This window comes from Centruroides sculpturatus, unplaced genomic scaffold (assembly GCF_000671375.1).
Source record: "Centruroides sculpturatus isolate CEXI.00-Female unplaced genomic scaffold, Cexi_2.0 scaffold1110, whole genome shotgun sequence".
Taxonomy (NCBI): Eukaryota; Metazoa; Arthropoda; class Arachnida; order Scorpiones; family Buthidae; genus Centruroides; species Centruroides sculpturatus.
Genome location: NW_019385394.1, coordinates 231,014 through 249,744, shown reverse-complemented (window position 1 = coordinate 249,744; position 18,731 = coordinate 231,014). Strand labels below are relative to the sequence as shown.

The following is an 18,731-nucleotide window of genomic DNA, read 5'->3' as shown; positions in this document are numbered from 1 at the left end:
CCCTCACCCCCCCGCGTTGGAATTTCGAAAAATCCTTTCTTAGTGTGCGTTTCCATGACGTACCCTAACTGTGTACCAAATTTCACCTCTTTAGGTTAAGCGGTTTGCTCTGGGCGATGATGAATCAGTGAATGAATGAGTGAGTCAGTCAGGACAAGCAATTTTATATATTTAGATGATATATACCAAATGCATTTCGTCTTTCTAGTAGGCATCATCAGTGAATACATCAAGTTAGTGGTTGCTGTTCTTGTTTTAAATCCAGCAACTTTTCCCAGCATGCATCAAAGTACATCCTGGTATTTAAATTAATTACATTTGCATACGCGATGATGTAAAAATGTTCAACAATTTTTCTTTCAGTACAATTTTCTACTTTATATAATATTTTAGTATTTTTATTATTTATATTACAATCAAATTCATTACAATGTAGGAACCACACCGATTCCATCCTTCTAAATCTGATAGCTGCCTCGTGTTTATCCTCAACTCCAGCTTTCTTCCAGTTTCTCCAATGTAATAATTTGGATTTTGACAGGTACATGACATTCTATAGACAACACCTGCAATCTTAAATTGATCTTTATGCATATTTGTATCTTCATTATTTACGATGCTGATCACATTTAACATCTTATTTTTTTGATTCGCAACTATGCATATAGAAAATTCTTTAAAAATCAGTTTATATTTTTCAAATATATTAATGACATAAGGAAATTTTATATAAGAAACATTTTTTATCTCATTTTTAACATTAAATCTATAATTCAAATAAGAGTTGTACCACTTACAAAGAATATACTTTGGGTTATCATTTAACAGAAATTTTTTAAAAAGTTGTTTTATTTCTATATCTATATTTTCTTGTAAAGTTGTTCTATTCAAAATCTTCCTTAATTCCATGATAAATACATTCTTTTTAGTCTCTATGGGACAATACGATTTATAAATAATGGTTTTATTATTATTAAATGGTTTTTCATACTTACGAAATAAAACCCTTGTTTCCTCTCTCTTTATAACAACATCCAAGAAATTCAGCTCTTGTTGTTGTTCATCTTCATTTGTAAAATTTAAATTTTCCTGTAGTCTATTTGCATAATCTTCAATATCTTTAGATGAAACTGTTTATGAATCATATACTAATATTATGTCATCTACATATCTTTCATAATATTTAATACCTGTTAATGTCAAGATTCTTTCATCTATTGTAATCATATAAATATCAGCTAATTTTGGCCCGATGACTGGTCCCATAGCAATACCTTTTTTCTGTCTATAATAATCTGTGGAAATTTTTAAATAATTATTATTAAATATAAATTCTATAAGTTTTATTATATATTCAGGAATATTATATGCACTAAGACTTTCTATGATCATTTCCAAAATAGTAGATGGGTACGTAGATTTTATATCGAGACTCATAATATGAAAAGTTTTTTTAATTTTACCTTTTAACAATCCATTGACCAGTTCATTGGTGTTTTGTATACTGCAAACTAATTTATCCATTACCTGTAAAGAATTTTTTAAAAAACATTCCAAATTATATAAGACAGTTCTTCTAAAATCCACAAGAGGTCTGCAAGTATTTCCAGGTTTATGTGTTTTAAGTCTTACATTTAAGTTAGGTTCTCTTACATNAACAAGTTGTGTTTGAGATATTATTAATTTTATTTTTTTACTCGAAAGAGTATTCCATTACATTACGTACGGAATATAATATCGGCCAAATGGCCGCCGCGGCTTCGTTGGGTGGCACATATCCGAGAGATCCAATTTTTGATGACTCTACCGCATAAATTGGGCTCAATGTCATTGATGAGATTGGTTATGTTGACTTTTAACACAGCAATCATCTGAGGCTTATTCTCATAGACCCATGATTTAACATAGCCCTACAAGAAAAAGTCTAATGGTGTTAAATCACATGATCTTGGTGGCTGGTTGACATTGCCGAAACATGAGATAACCATGCCGTCGAATTTGTTGTGCAGAAGATCCATTATTGCATGCACTGTGTGGCATGTAGTGTCATCTTGTTGGCACCACATATCATTGAGATCCATATCTTCCAATTTAGGCCACAAAAAATTGGTTATCATCAATCTGTACCTTTCGCCGGTAACAGTTATAGTGGTTCCAGCTTTATTTTGGAAGAAGTATTGGATAATAACCCCACCAGACCAAAATCCACACCAAACAGTGACTTTTTCTGGATGCACTTGCAACTGATCGGTCTCATGTGAATTGTTATCTCCCCAAATTTGACAATTTTGCTTGTTGATGTAGCCATTCACCCAAAAATGGGCCTTGTCGCTGAAGATAATTTTCTGTCCGAAATCGGGGTCCACTTCGAACTGCTCATGAGCCGTCAGCAAATGCTTGATGTGGCCTATGGTCGTTTACCTTCAGTTCCTGGATAAATTGAATTTTGTACAGTTGTATGCCCAAGTCCCGACACAAAGTTTGCCACATTGATGTCTGCAAAAGGCCAAATCCTTGGGCACGACGAGGAATTGATTGCTGCGGTTTATCCTGCACACTTTCCTTCATTGCAACAATGTTTTCTGCAGACCTCACGTTTCGATGATGTACAAGTGTTGTTTGATTGTTTAATGAAACCAGTTGATTCGAATTTGTCCATCAAACAATGAATAGTCGACTCAACAGGACGATTGTGTGCACCATAAAAATCACGTAGTGCACGGAACGTAGCTCGAACCAAGCACTCGTGTTGATAGTACAGTTTAATGATTTGCACACATTGCTCAATACTGTAATTTTCCACGATGGTTTGCCCAACATTAATTATTATAACCTCCAAATTTGACAGCTGTAGCTTCACTAACATGGTTGCTATACACTGTCAAAGTTTGATTGCCCCTAGCGAAAAACCCTTTATTACAAAAAACTTTATCTTTAATTTGCACAATATACTATGGTTCTTTTTCTTCTATAAACTCATACAGATGTAACTCATTATTTATTTATTCTAAAAGATATCTCTTTTAAGAATAAATAAATAATGAGTTACATCTGTATTACACTTTTTTCTCTTTTTCTAAAAGTCATACAACAGTCCCAGTAACATGACTTACATTCTTCAGTTCCATTCTTAAATTTTTGAAACTGTCCTGCAGTAGCATCATTTGAATTTACAATAAATAATACACCTCTAATTTTTTAGTGTTTACTTTATATTTCAAACTAGTACTTTCATCTTCAGGTTTGGAAAAGAGTATAAATTATATATTTCCTATGTTTCATGCTAGCTGGAACAGCATAATCAATTAGCCAAAATAATTAAAAATAAAGAAAATGAACCACAAATGATAATATGGAACAGAAGCAATATTGTATATAAGCTGGACTGCAGTTGCACTGATCCCCACATTTATATAGGGGAAACCAAGAGGAAACTCCAAATAAGATTCATGGATCACATCTGAGCAATAAAAAATAGTGATGATAAATCTGTGGTCGTGAAACACTATAACCAAAATGGATGCAAAAATAATATTAAAAAAAATACTAAAGATCAAAAACGTAAAGAAAATATGTTTAAAAGAAAATTATTTGAACATTTAGAAATTATAAAAATTTCTAAAAGAATAAATGATAATATGAGAATAAATGAATAAATAAAATAAATGATAATAAAAGAAAAATGATGATAAAATGAATAAAAGAATAAATGATGATAAAAGAAAAAATGAAAATACAGGCCTACAGATACATGAATCTTGAGAGGGTTCCCTAAATTCCCTAACAGATAGGAAATGAAAAAATAAACTAACACATATTTGCGAGCCTGAAGGAAACACACCCAAAGGCAAAGTAAATGCAGATGTGTGAGATGTAGCCTGCAAGTTTCCAGTGTGTAAAATCGAGATGGAGTATGGATTCATCAGATTCCATGTATTTTGTATCAAAATGTACAGAATTTTCTTTCCAAATTTGTGTGTCCAGGATAAAATATATCCTTTCAGCGGATTTTGTCACATACAAGTACATATGTGAAATTTTTTATTATAAAACCAATAATGTACATGCATGTAGTACCTAGAAATTCACAATGAGATCTATGTATCATGACTGAAGAAGGACTTATTGGGTCCAAAATGAGTTTCATAATAAGTACAGGGTGGGCCAAAAGTCACTTCACAAACGCAAGCTCTTTCTATGCTAATGAGGAAAACGGGGGCCATTTAAAAGATGTTATCTTTCATGTTTAGGCCAAAAACATCTCCAAGATGTGTACGTTATAATGTTAAAAAGTAACTTATAAAATAATTAAAAGTAAAAAAATTATTTTATTTTTAAATGGTAAAGTGACTTTTGACCCACCCTGTACAGAGAAGAAAATTGTGTCCCGTGGTAGTCCGTCTATAGTAAAAGTGCACTAACATGAAACAGGAAATAAGTCAATGAGCAAAAAGCAATCTAAATAATAAATTATATAATTTAACATTTTGAACACAAGTCATTTAATGCTGCAATATGTGATTTAAGATTCACATAAAGAAGATACACAAAGTCTTCATATTTCATGTTTTCACACCACAGGAACAAGCCTTTACTTGAAGCTCCGGTGGAGTAAAGTCTCAAGATAAATGTTAGAGCTCCGATAAATAAAGCTTGTTGTTTCTATGATGTGAAAATGGAGATATCACAAAGACTTTGCACACAAAGACACGGTTTAAGACATGGAAAAGCCTTAAACCATGCTTTGAGAAAAAGTTTTAGACATTTTAGACAACCTTATTAAAGCACATTCAAAATCAAAAACAAATACTAATGGTAAACAATGGAAAGTGGTTATATAGAAAGCTTATACAAATAAAAAAAAGCAAAGATAAAAATGTTAGTATTATACACAAATGCAATCCCATGATACAGTATAACAATATATCATGATAAAAAATCACAAGACCAAAACAGAATTCCAAATATTTTCAACATTCATTGCAAAGACAATACATGAGAAAACAAACATGCCACATGTAGAATATAAATCAATAGCAATTCAATAATAGGTTAAAAAGATACAAATTAATAAAAAAATAAATAAATGCAACATTAACTAGATTTTTAACAATGCAAGAATATGAAATGTATTGAGAAGAAAGAATTATTATGGAGGTAAGGAATTTTAAAATATCTTTGGTGCACTCAATGCAATGCGTAAGTATTCTGAGAAAATTACACTATGTCTTTTGGTATTACAGTATCTATTAAATTAACAAGAAAAGAAGTACTTTTAATAACATTATTGTTATCTTCATAAGGCTTACAAATGTGAGATCAGCCGGGGTTACGGAGTAGGTAGTACTCGTGTAACACTTAATCGGCACTATTCCGCGAGAATAGTTCTCCGAGTTTCGGATCGAGAGATCCGATCTTATGTCAAGATTCGTTTGACTGGGAGGGCTTTTAATAATGATCCAAATCGCGAGATTCGGATCTACATCAGGATGCTGACACCAGTTTGTCAATTTATCGATGCGCGGACAAACACGCGTATACGATCTGATTCGGTCACACAAACAAGAGACATCCCAATTAAAAACGGAATAATAAATTTAATAAAACAAGAAAATAAACTCATACAAAAATGTGGACGATCGAGAGACAGAACTNTCTGTCAATTTAGCAAAGATAACGTTTAGAAAAGTTCAAAAATAGATGAAATTCTTATCAAATCTTCAATTTATATTAAGAATTTGAGTCATATTAAGCAATAATTCTTCAAAAAATTTCCTCAAACATTAATGATTTTTTGATTAATTCGAGAAGAATGGATGATTTTATTGAAAATTTGGAAGTTAAAAATGAGAAAAATATGCTTTAAAAACCCCTACATGATCATAAAACAACACTCTTTATAATTAATACACGTGGTGGTTTGTGTCGAGAAAGTATTTATTTGTTTAGAGGAATATCTTTTATTCACAGAATGAGAGAAGAGTCATGACAGGTACCGTGGACCACACCTATTTTGTGACGTCAGTCGGGCGCCTGTCGGAGTCGCCTCCACCTCAGATGACATTATGCATCGTTAGTCCGTCCATTACACTGCATACTCATTAGAATACTCAATCTAATAAATACATTTTTCATAAAAATGGTAAAAAATGGACGAAATATGTTAATTACTAAGCATGCGCCTTAGCTTTGTTTCTAACGGTCGAGGCGTCAACCTTGTAACATGATTGTTACCAAGCATGCAGGTGATTAAAACTCGACGAAGGATGGACGAATTCATGACCTGGACAATGTATAAGACGTCCAATTAACCCATATTGCTGTCGAAACTTCCGTTAAAAAAATGGATATTTCTCTTACATAATAATATTCTTGTATAGAATTTCGAATAAGGTTAGTTAAGTAGGTATAATTTTATGTCTTTCTAACTTGCAACGACCTGCTATTTGTTAAAAATATACGTTAAATTTTTTAAAAAATTTATCACAATAATACATTATTTATTTTTAGTTCCCACCTATATGTCACCTGTCCAAACAGAATGCATCAATGTAAACTATCACATACCCGAAGGACAAGAAACGAAGGATTTCGACCAGAACCAATGGACTCGTTTACGTATGTGTATTTTATACATTAATTAAAAAATATGTATGAAATATTAAAAAAATGTAATTGTATACATTTAGATGTGTTTTCTGTTATTTTAGTTCTTTTTATTGTGGAAAATAAAAAATAATCTTTAATAATACGTTATGAATTCAGCTTTGAATATACAATACATTAATTAAAAAATATGTACAGAAGTGTATAAGTGTGCATTTGTATACATATGTTTGTGTTTTCTGTAGATTTAGATATCAATATTGTGGAAAGTTTATATTAACCACAACTATTCAAAGATATAAAGAAACCAGACTATACTTTATTCATTGAAAAATATTTTAAATGTAGTCTGAACCATCTTCAAATCATCAAACAAATACAATAATAAGAATGAAAAATTTAAATTTAAATTTTAAGTTCATGTAAATTAAACAAAAATTGGAAAAAGATGCCACGAGAACAAGTTTAAGTTTAAATGTCACACAAGCTCAGATGGCTGTTAATTTGCATATACATAACGTACCTCAAGAACAAATGCTAATCCAATTATATCTTGAATGTTTGTACGTGCTCAATTTAAAAATACAGTCAAATAATTTGTGCATTCAGATAAGTTAAAGACCACCTCGTGCTTTGAGTATTTGAAATTTTATGTCAAGAGAATTCAGATTTATTAAGTACCAAGATCACAAATTTACCAAACTTGCAATATCTTGTACTTAACAAAACTAATGAGCTCTTACCTTCACAAAACAATCAAGTTGGTCATTCTGGGACTGTCCATTTTCAATCTCATCAAAAACAAAAAACAATAAATAAAAACTTTAACAGAGAGGTAACTAAAAGAAGTTTTATATAAAATTCTCTTAAATTAGTGATGTGAGTAAGGTTTACTATATAGGAAGCACTATTTAATCTGTGAAATCCAGGCCAAAAGAATATGAAACCAACCTGAAAAAAGATGGGATTAAATTGCCTTTACACCAGAAGCTCTGTGTAAGAATATAAAATATACACCAGGATGACGCTTTCATGACAATGGACAGAAAGGAATTCCTTCACAAAACTGTCATGAAGTTAATCAATATTGTTTGTCAGAATAAAAAAAAAAATACATTATTTCAAAAGAATTCCTTTTCTTAAATAAAAACCTAAATCAGAAACATTAATCAATAATAAAAGTCAACTCAATTATTAAAACAAAAATTTGTTAAGAAATGGAATATTTAAATTTGCAAGACAAAATAAGTATTCAATTTAAAGCATTTCGGTTGTTTTGATAATAAAATCGGAACAATCAAAACCTTCTTCAAACAACTACAATTACATCAAAAGAAAATACGTTTACTTACCCGGTATGATTGTAACATGATGCAGAAAACGAAATAAACCACATTCCCGGTTGCGGAAAAGGGAAATACTTGAGAACGGTGGAACTTTCGTTGGATGCGACGGTCATCCCGTAATCCGGACGACACCGAATGATGCCGTCACGATAAACGGGAGGACTACCTTGATGAATACACATGTTTACTTTTACAACTTGTGACGTTAAATTCTACAAAATATATTGGATTGCACAAAATAAGAAAAACTTAGAATTTGACATTAAAAAATATTTTAACATGATTTTAGGTCAAATATAATTAATTAATGTTTAAATTTAATTACAAATCAATACAATATCAATTTTACAAAATTTCTAAAAGATTAATGATAAACCAAAATAGGAAATTAATTTGAATTACTTACACTTGTTAAAAATAAAAAGCCAATAAATAGTCACTATTAATTTTTGATACACGGTCTTCATTTAATACTAAAATCAATATCCGTTTGAAATTAAAAAGTCAATCAGTGAAATGAAAAGCTTCAAACAAAAAATGTTCCAACATTAATATAACATGCTATCGTTTTACAATTTTATCTAAAAAAATATTCTAATTTTTCTATCTTAATTAAAAAATCTGTATATTAAAAGAAAATCAGAAAGTTTCTTTTTTTTTTATTTATTGGTATTTAATTCCAAAACTAAATTTTTCTATTGTAAATGGAAAAATTTTTAGCTCCAATAACTAAAACTTCTAAATTTAATAATTTTCTGAAATAAATTTTAATATTTTTAAACTGAAAATACTTAAAGAAAATTTTTCTGATTGTAACGTAAATTAACCATCTTTGAGAAAAAGTTATTTTGTGTCAGATAATTTATTCTTAAAAATTTTCAAAATGCAGTGTCTCGCTATCACGATAGAAAAAAAGCAAATTTAGATTTTTGTTATAACAATTTTTTTACACGATTACAAATTGTTTGAAGTAAAAGGATTACTGGAACCAAGATAAATCAAATAATTTATATTCAAATACATTGAAAACAGTTATTTTTTGTTATAATTTAGATTTATTATTTCTTGCCAAAGTAATCAGATATTCCAAGAATTTTTAGAAAACTAATTATCTGATTCAAAATTACTAGATTGTTAGCAATAGTAAATGACAAATATTGAATAATTATCAAATTTTCTTACGGTTGAACTTATATAACTTCTTCGCTTATGAAAGTTTTTATAGTTATAATTATTTTATTTGCACAAATTATTTATTAGTGTTGTCGATCCATTCTGAAATCTAATTCTTGTTTCATTTAACATTGGCTTTTTCAATTTAAATAAATATAGCGATACCAGACGGCAATTTATTCAAGTTTGGATACTTTATTGATTAAGCATTTTAAATTCATTACCATGATAAGACCATCCAGATGAATTTTAGTTTGTAATGTACCGCCGATGTCAATAAAAGGAAGCAATTCAAATTTTATCAATATTGGAAAAATATCCGTTATACTTAGCCAAGAAGAAAACCAATCGTGGCCCTAAAAACCAAAATGACACCATTAAAATTTAAAAATTTTTATTAATTTATATAATCTGCAAATATCATTATCCATAATAACAATGAATAATTATTAAAGATAATAAGTAAAAATAAATATAATTAATTACATCTATAAGTAAAAAAATAGAAACTTGTCTNCCCTCACCCCCCCGCGTTGGAATTTCGAAAAATCCTTTCTTAGTGTGCGTTTCCATGACGTACCCTAACTGTGTACCAAATTTCACCTCTTTAGGTTAAGCGGTTTGCTCTGGGCGATGATGAATCAGTGAATGAATGAGTGAGTCAGTCAGGACAAGCAATTTTATATATTTAGATGATATATACCAAATGCATTTCGTCTTTCTAGTAGGCATCATCAGTGAATACATCAAGTTAGTGGTTGCTGTTCTTGTTTTAAATCCAGCAACTTTTCCCAGCATGCATCAAAGTACATCCTGGTATTTAAATTAATTACATTTGCATACGCGATGATGTAAAAATGTTCAACAATTTTTCTTTCAGTACAATTTTCTACTTTATATAATATTTTAGTATTTTTATTATTTATATTACAATCAAATTCATTACAATGTAGGAACCACACCGATTCCATCCTTCTAAATCTGATAGCTGCCTCGTGTTTATCCTCAACTCCAGCTTTCTTCCAGTTTCTCCAATGTAATAATTTGGATTTTGACAGGTACATGACATTCTATAGACAACACCTGCAATCTTAAATTGATCTTTATGCATATTTGTATCTTCATTATTTACGATGCTGATCACATTTAACATCTTATTTTTTTGATTCGCAACTATGCATATAGAAAATTCTTTAAAAATCAGTTTATATTTTTCAAATATATTAATGACATAAGGAAATTTTATATAAGAAACATTTTTTATCTCATTTTTAACATTAAATCTATAATTCAAATAAGAGTTGTACCACTTACAAAGAATATACTTTGGGTTATCATTTAACAGAAATTTTTTAAAAAGTTGTTTTATTTCTATATCTATATTTTCTTGTAAAGTTGTTCTATTCAAAATCTTCCTTAATTCCATGATAAATACATTCTTTTTAGTCTCTATGGGACAATACGATTTATAAATAATGGTTTTATTATTATTAAATGGTTTTTCATACTTACGAAATAAAACCCTTGTTTCCTCTCTCTTTATAACAACATCCAAGAAATTCAGCTCTTGTTGTTGTTCATCTTCATTTGTAAAATTTAAATTTTCCTGTAGTCTATTTGCATAATCTTCAATATCTTTAGATGAAACTGTTTATGAATCATATACTAATATTATGTCATCTACATATCTTTCATAATATTTAATACCTGTTAATGTCAAGATTCTTTCATCTATTGTAATCATATAAATATCAGCTAATTTTGGCCCGATGACTGGTCCCATAGCAATACCTTTTTTCTGTCTATAATAATCTGTGGAAATTTTTAAATAATTATTATTAAATATAAATTCTATAAGTTTTATTATATATTCAGGAATATTATATGCACTAAGACTTTCTATGATCATTTCCAAAATAGTAGATGGGTACGTAGATTTTATATCGAGACTCATAATATGAAAAGTTTTTTTAATTTTACCTTTTAACAATCCATTGACCAGTTCATTGGTGTTTTGTATACTGCAAACTAATTTATCCATTACCTGTAAAGAATTTTTTAAAAAACATTCCAAATTATATAAGACAGTTCTTCTAAAATCCACAAGAGGTCTGCAAGTATTTCCAGGTTTATGTGTTTTAAGTCTTACATTTAAGTTAGGTTCTCTTACATAATTAAAATCCAAAATATTTTTAACTTGACTGGCTGAAATTTCTTTTATATTTTTTAATAATTTAATAAGATCACTTTTAATTTATTCTATAGGATTTCTTGGTAATAATTCATATTCATCAGATGATACTATTTCCATTTTTTTAGCTAATAGTTCTTCTTTTTTCAAAATAACCAATTGATGTGATTTATCTGCTTTAATCAAAGAAATCTTACTTTTATTAAAAAATTTAATTCATCTTTTCGTCTTGTTAATTATTTTAATCGCTTTTTTATCTATTATATAACCATTATTTTTATTTTTACCTTTAAATTTTATCAATTCCTTACTTATGGCTGTTCTTAATTTCACTTGTTCCTCTTTATTACCTGAAGTTTTCTTATTGCATTTTCTATTTCAGCTATTATTGGTAAGGTTTTGGAACACATTGGAAGATTCATATTAGTTCCAGCAGATAGAAGTCTTAGATAATCTCATGGTATATCTACACTTGTAAGATTAATTACTAACTTTTTCTTGTTTTTCGGTATTAGTAGGTAGTCATTTCTCTGAGAGTTTAGCATATTTATTTAAATCATATTGATCAGAATCATTGGTTTTTATGTTATCTCTATTATATTTTTTAATATCTTATATTTCTTACGTAAATTAAATATTTTTTTACCTTTCTTTTTATTGCCAATTTTATAATTAATTTTTCTATTTTCTTTACATAACCCAATCGTATACTGGATTATATGGATGTGGGTAATCTGAATGTTACTGGTGTATAGCGTTCTCTCAAAAAGCATTTAGCATAATCTAAATCCATCATCATTGTCCTTGAAGTCGGAAGTAGATTGAGTATTTTTTACTTGCTTTTAACTAAAAATAATTTTATTTTTAGTGGAATTGAATATACTGATCTCATTGTTTTTAATTATTGATATTTTGACAGTTTTTTATACAAAAAACACATAATATATTTATATATCATTGTCACAGAAAACTAGAAATCTGAACTTTTTTATGAACATGTGAGCAATCTCCAAGTACGTGAATAAAGGCTCATTCACAATGAGTTACGTAATTATAACCTTAAACTTAATCATAAGATGTCAACATAAATAAAGCTTGGTTATTTATGTCCATAAAATGCTCAGCTATATCATCAGTCATCACACAAACATCAATTTATCAATTATTAAAACTAAAATATATGTGTAGTGATCAGAAAACACTTTACAAGGCCAGCAACACAAATAATTTTAAAAATCCAAAAAAGAAATCATAAAAATTAATCTTTTTCTGTGGACAGATGTAAAACATAATGTTACCAATAGGTATCCTCTAAGAATCCTTTCCCAAAGCAGTTTTTTAATAAGTCCACTTGTGGTTCCAGTGACAAATTTAAGAGTCATGATGTCCTGTTTCACCAACACAAGTATTTATCATTTTACTACATTTGTTGTTACAAAATGCATTTCAGCTCTAAATGGCCCTCTTCAGTTGTAACAAATAAAAACCACAATTTACACAAAACCTCCATAGGAACATAATTATTTTTTGCCAATCTAAAACCATGTTGCTATACTTTTTGTTGTTTAAGCACTATAAAGTGCAATTATATTTTATTATTTATTATTTAGTTGAAATAATAAATAAAAGGACGAAAGGATGCCTAGTGGTCAATTAATTGCTCTTTTATAGTGCTTAAATAACAAAAACCGTAATTATGTTGTTTTCCTTCATTAGACAAAGTATAATAGAATAGAGCTACTGACAAACAATAATAGAGTATTATTGTTTGCTGGCAGCTATACTTCATCAACAAAATCACTTAAACTGTTCAGGCATTTATTGTAACAGGTGAACTTTTTCATCCCAAGCAGTCACTCAGCAATGACAACTTTCCCTTCTTCATCAGTAGTGAAATAATGATTATATCTGTATTCCTTTACATAAGGGAAAATGAGAAAAAAAACTCAGTCTGAGCTACATGAGAGATAATGGCAAATCTTCCATTAAAATATCTGCAATAAATTAATACTGTAGTCTGAAGTGCTATAAGTAGTTAGACATTGTCACAAGAGGATAATGCCTTGGATAAGGAATTCAGCATGCTTTCTATTAATGGTCTCTAGCTTGCTTCTTCTTCTTTAGGTGTCTTCTCCTGTCAGGAGGTTGACAACAATTTCACGCCATCATCTTGTGCTTCTCTTGAGCACTCTTCATATATTAAGTACAGTAAGACCCCGCTTAGTGCTACCTCGCTTAATACTGATTCGATATAACGCAGTCTGCTCGAAGTCATTAGCATGCACTACCAACTACTTGGAGCCATAAGTGAGAGTTAGGTCCTCATGGGGTACAGTCTACGGTGTCCACTATTTCAGTGCGGCTGACACTTTCAAAAGTTACTACCCCTCTAAGAACCCCATACACCCCTCTAGCTTGCTACCATATCATAATATGAAGCAATTTCCACAAAAAAATTAAACTGCTTCTTTGTGAAACAATTTTTCTAACTTTATCACCATTTGAAAATGCACATGTGTCCCAAAGTAACATATCCTTGTAACCATTTATTGTTGCCAATGTAGATCATTACTATCTACCTACATTGGCATTACACTCAACGATGCATTTGTTTTTAACCACGGACCTTGTAAACTTACTTTTTGATCACCCCGCATATTTCTAATAAAACAACTAAATTACAAAATATCTCTCATATTTTGAAATATTTATTAATTTATTAAAAAAAATTTAATACCTGAATAAGAAACGAATCCAAAAAATCTTGAGCATGTTTTATCCTAGTAAGTGGAATAATAGGAAGACAGCCATCAGCCAATTCCCATTCCGACATCAATATCTGCATATCAATTTCTTCCCCTTTTGGGAAATGCCGCCTGCTTTTCTGTCCTTGAGTTAAATTCAGCAATGACAATAGAGATTTTGTTGTTGCTGAAAGCTGTTCATCACTTGTAGGTAACTGATTAATTTTATTTTTGTTATGATACCATAATAATGAACATGCTGAAATAAACAATTTATTTATTTCAAATATATTATAAAAATGGATTATAACATAATAAACATCTTTTTTCAAATTAAAGTAAACTGTGAATATCTTAAAATATTAAGAAATGATAATTTCATACTTAAAAAATCTAGAGACAAGTTTCCCAGCAACTTTTAAAACTGTGTGGGGGGCACCATATGTTATGATATTTTATTATTAAAATCTTTTCATATTTTTAATTATTATAAAATGGCAAAAAGCTTAATTTTAAGAATAGGGATGGATTTTATAAAAAATTGCAAATGCTAATAACGAATAAGATCGTCATTAAGTCCAACCCTACTCGATACATGACACAAGACTCTCTTTATCTCTCCACTTGTCAATCTTTAACCATCAAAATGAAATAGCATTGATCCCCTTAATACACAAACTTCCCTGCAAAATTTCAGAAAATTTCAAATCATGGGAGTTATTAAGTTTCAAAAAAGGGTGAACAAAATTGTGCCTCCTCCACACAAACACACACCCATACATACAGAAAAATCTCCAAAATTTTTTTGTATTTCATGACATTTTAAGGTCCTGAGTCCAAAAGTGTAAAATTCTTGGGATATCGTTTTTTGACTGATTGCCATACTTTCCCTCTATTATAAATAATAGAGCTGGAAAAATAAAATGCAAGCAAGTTAAGGCAACCAACTGAGAAGATATGATTTATTTTTTTCTCCCATATTTTCTAATTTTTACTGTAGGAATGTCATTTTTGTCCACTGGGCATCACATTATCGTCTTATGTAAAGAATAAAAATACTTGTGAGGTTTTACAATATTAATGCATTGTGATCGAGTTCGAGCAGTTCACCTACATGAATCTCTATATAATATTGTGACACACCATGTTGAATCCATGGCTTATAATTTGGGAAGGAATCTATTGCTATATCTTCCAGCTAATTTAAATGTTATAAAGCCTAAACAATGTACTATAATGTCCTGGATTAAGCTTAATATCTTCAGTATTGATATAAATATCCATTATGAAGTTCTTGACAAAGTCTCCATTTAACCACAAATAAACTGTACACACAACAATGAATGACGTTAATTTGAGTTTGGCTAGTTTTGACCAATTTACCACAGTTTTGCCAAATCATCCAAAACTGATAAGTAAAGGATACACTAGATGTCTGTCTGTACAAGCAATAGTTCAAATAAAATAAGAATTATAAAAAAATAAATCAATATAATCTAAATTGATCAAATAAGAAGCCAATCTAGACAGTTACACTTATAAAATCAAATTTCTGGTTAAAGTCAGAGCTACTTCTAGTTTGATAGATGAAAAAAGCTATCATCATCTGAAATAGTTAGCCCACTTTTTATTCTGTGTCTATACTAATCAGTGCTCTGATAACCTCTACAAAACTTAGAACTAAATATGGCAATCATATAAGGATTTAAAAGAGCTATTGGACTCCTACAATTTCTCTTCTCTCTACAAGACAGAAACATCTAGTTTTGATCTACAATTATTCAATTAATTATTTTTTAAATTTATGTATAATATTGTAAGATTTTAACTTCATTCACATTTATGTGTTAATTACCTGAGAGAAGAATGTAAATACAAACTATATTTGTTTTACCAATTTAACTTTTTTGTCATATGCTCACAATCATCAATGTTATTCTTATTTGAAATATTATACAACCTTATATCGATTTAATATTATTGAATATTATACTGTAATCAAAAATTTGCACAACCCAATAGATAATAGTACAGAAATCACATTGTTGTTTACAGAGAATATCATAATGTTAAATCACAATGTTTTTAGGGCAATGTTCAATGTTAAAGACGATGCTTACAGCATATGTTCAAAATGCCTACCTTCATCCTGGATACACTCTTGTACTCTTAAGGTTAGCAGCCACTTTAAGTAGAATTGACACTGGCACATTCTAAATTGCTGTAACAAAGCTAACTTTAAGCTCATCAATTATGTGGGGGAGTTAACAGCAAATATATGCTGGATCTGAGAAAAAACACTGTGTGCAATACCATCAGTTATCTACTACCATTCACTCAGACTTGTGTTTCTAGAAGTCAATGCATGAGTCACAAACTACAAGTACTGCCACCAGTTGAGAAAAATATCTGATGGTTATGTTGTATACAATAATATGGCCATTTGAAGATTGAGTTGTGTGACTTTTTGATCACATTATATAATTTAAAATTGGGAAATTACAGTAATCACTCAAACTATTATATAAATATCATTGTTTATTTCAGGAATGGAGAGTCAGTGGAAAATACATGTCTCCCAACTCTATAATTTTTAAAATCCACTCTGACATCCGACTTACATAAAAAGATTTGACTCCTCAATTCTCCACCTCAGAGATGGGGAGTCAGTGCAAAATTATACAATTCCTGACTCCTGAGTTGGTATTTTTTAAAACTGACTCCAATTCCCATAAAGAGATTTGACTCTCCATCCCTTATTTATTCAATACAAAGTTGAAGATGGCTAAATTTTAGCCAAAAAATGCTTCAATTTTTTCAATAAACAGTTCAGTTGCTTTAATTAATGATCTGCTTACATTTTGATACAATAGTACTGATATTTATTCACTTTCATATTTTAAGTTTAAAATTCTGTAATCATATAAATTTCATATAAAGTTAAGTGCAAACAGATATTAAAAATCATAATTAAAAACTGTATAAATATTTATTTTCATATTAATGAGAAAATAAATAACAAATGTTGCTAGTATTTTAGTAATATCTAATATATTTGTTACTAATTTTTTCTTTTTTCTTATAACTATTTCTAAAAAGTAAAGAATACCTTGTAAGTTTGCAGTAATGGTAAATGCCACATGGGGTTCCGAAACTATCATGATATAATAATAAGCATCTGTTTCTGGTTGAGAAATTATATGTAAAAATNTTTTAGCTCCAATAACTAAAACTTCTAAATTTAATAATTTTCTGAAATAAATTTTAATATTTTTAAACTGAAAATACTTAAAGAAAATTTTTCTGATTGTAACGTAAATTAACCATCTTTGAGAAAAAGTTATTTTGTGTCAGATAATTTATTCTTAAAAATTTTCAAAATGCAGTGTCTCGCTATCACGATAGAAAAAAAGCAAATTTAGATTTTTGTTATAACAATTTTTTTACACGATTACAAATTGTTTGAAGTAAAAGGATTACTGGAACCAAGATAAATCAAATAATTTATATTCAAATACATTGAAAACAGTTATTTTTTGTTATAATTTAGATTTATTATTTCTTGCCAAAGTAATCAGATATTCCAAGAATTTTTAGAAAACTAATTATCTGATTCAAAATTACTAGATTGTTAGCAATAGTAAATGACAAATATTGAATAATTATCAAATTTTCTTACGGTTGAACTTATATAACTTCTTCGCTTATGAAAGTTTTTATAGTTATAATTATTTTATTTGCACAAATTATTTATTAGTGTTGTCGATCCATTCTGAAATCTAATTCTTGTTTCATTTAACATTGGCTTTTTCAATTTAAATAAATATAGCGATACCAGACGGCAATTTATTCAAGTTTGGATACTTTATTGATTAAGCATTTTAAATTCATTACCATGATAAGACCATCCAGATGAATTTTAGTTTGTAATGTACCGCCGATGTCGATAAAAGGAAGCAATTCAAATTTTATCAATATTGGAAAAATATCCGTTATACTTAGCCAAGAAGAAAACCAATCGTGGCCCTAAAAACCAAAATGACACCATTAAAATTTAAAAATTTTTATTAATTTATATAATCTGCAAATATCATTATCCATAATAACAATGAATAATTATTAAAGATAATAAGTAAAAATAAATATAATTAATTACATCTATAAGTAAAAAAATAGAAACTTGTCTTCTAAAAACATTACAAACTTTACAAACATTTCTTAATTGTTTGTATAAAGTTCTCTATTTTCTCCTCTATTAGCAATTCTATTATCAACCTTTGTGATTCTGAGAAAATTCATATAGTTATATTATTTTTGAATTAAGTACATAATTTGGTTACCTTTGGTTATTTCAGACATACATTTGTCTAATTCTGATGCATCTATTTAATTAAATTAATTAATTAATACATTAGAATTAGACTGTCTTTAATTTCTCCAACATAAGGTTTCAAAGCTTTTTCATCCATTCTATAAAAGTGAATATTTTGACACTAAAAATAAAATTATTCTCAGTTAAAAACAAGTAAAAAATACTCGATCTACTTTCGACTTCGAGGACAATACAAGTCAAAAAGACAAACAAATGACGAGAAACAAACTAAACTTTCATTATTACCAACACTTTTATTCCATAAATGATATATACCAAATGCATTTCGTCTTTCTAGT

General features: G+C 28.9%; 2 protein-coding genes across 7 annotated transcripts in view; both read right to left on the bottom strand.

The window, feature by feature from the left end:
• The window catches only part of LOC111638483 (transmembrane protein 8B-like), a 42,192-nt gene extending 24,928 nt beyond the window's left edge, over positions 1–17,264 (bottom strand). The window contains exons 1-4 of one of the 2 annotated variants that reach the window (XM_023384207.1): positions 17,170–17,264; positions 14,054–14,319; positions 9,350–9,481; positions 7,959–8,164 (exon numbers count right to left, since the gene is read on the bottom strand). In XM_023384207.1, the coding sequence (XP_023239975.1) occupies positions 7,959–8,164; positions 9,350–9,481; positions 14,054–14,319; positions 17,170–17,221 (656 nt within the window). In that variant the 5' untranslated portion in view covers positions 17,222–17,264. Of the gene's footprint in view, positions 1–7,958; positions 8,165–9,349; positions 9,482–10,439; positions 10,563–14,053; positions 14,320–17,169 lie in introns of those variants that run through there. The other variant, XM_023384208.1, reaches the window with a different exon arrangement.
• LOC111638484 lies at positions 254–1,625 on the bottom strand. 5 transcript variants are annotated; one of them, XM_023384211.1, is made up of 3 exons: positions 1,191–1,625; positions 798–1,130; positions 254–656 (listed from the first exon to the last, which is right to left on the bottom strand). In XM_023384211.1, exons 1-3 carry the CDS (start codon positions 1,522–1,524, stop codon positions 406–408), a joined length of 918 nt encoding a protein of 305 aa, XP_023239979.1. In that variant the 5' UTR covers positions 1,525–1,625; the 3' UTR covers positions 254–405. The 5 variants fall into 5 exon arrangements, with proteins under 5 accessions (XP_023239979.1, XP_023239978.1, XP_023239980.1 ...); XM_023384210.1 differs by having other exon boundaries at positions 254–932; positions 996–1,130; XM_023384212.1 differs by having other exon boundaries at positions 254–1,130; positions 1,191–1,295; positions 1,464–1,625.
• Positions 17,265–18,731: the final 1,467 nt, after the last annotated feature.

Excerpts from the sequence above, each read along its gene's own strand:
- LOC111638484 (XM_023384209.1), bottom strand. The coding sequence starts at position 1,524 with ATGGATAAATTAGTTTGCAGTATACAAAACACCAATGAACTGGTCAAT. Across the intron at positions 1,119-1,190 it reads AAGAATCTTGACATTAACAG|ATATTGAAGATTATGCAAAT; the intron begins GTATTAAATATT and ends TTTCATCTAAAG.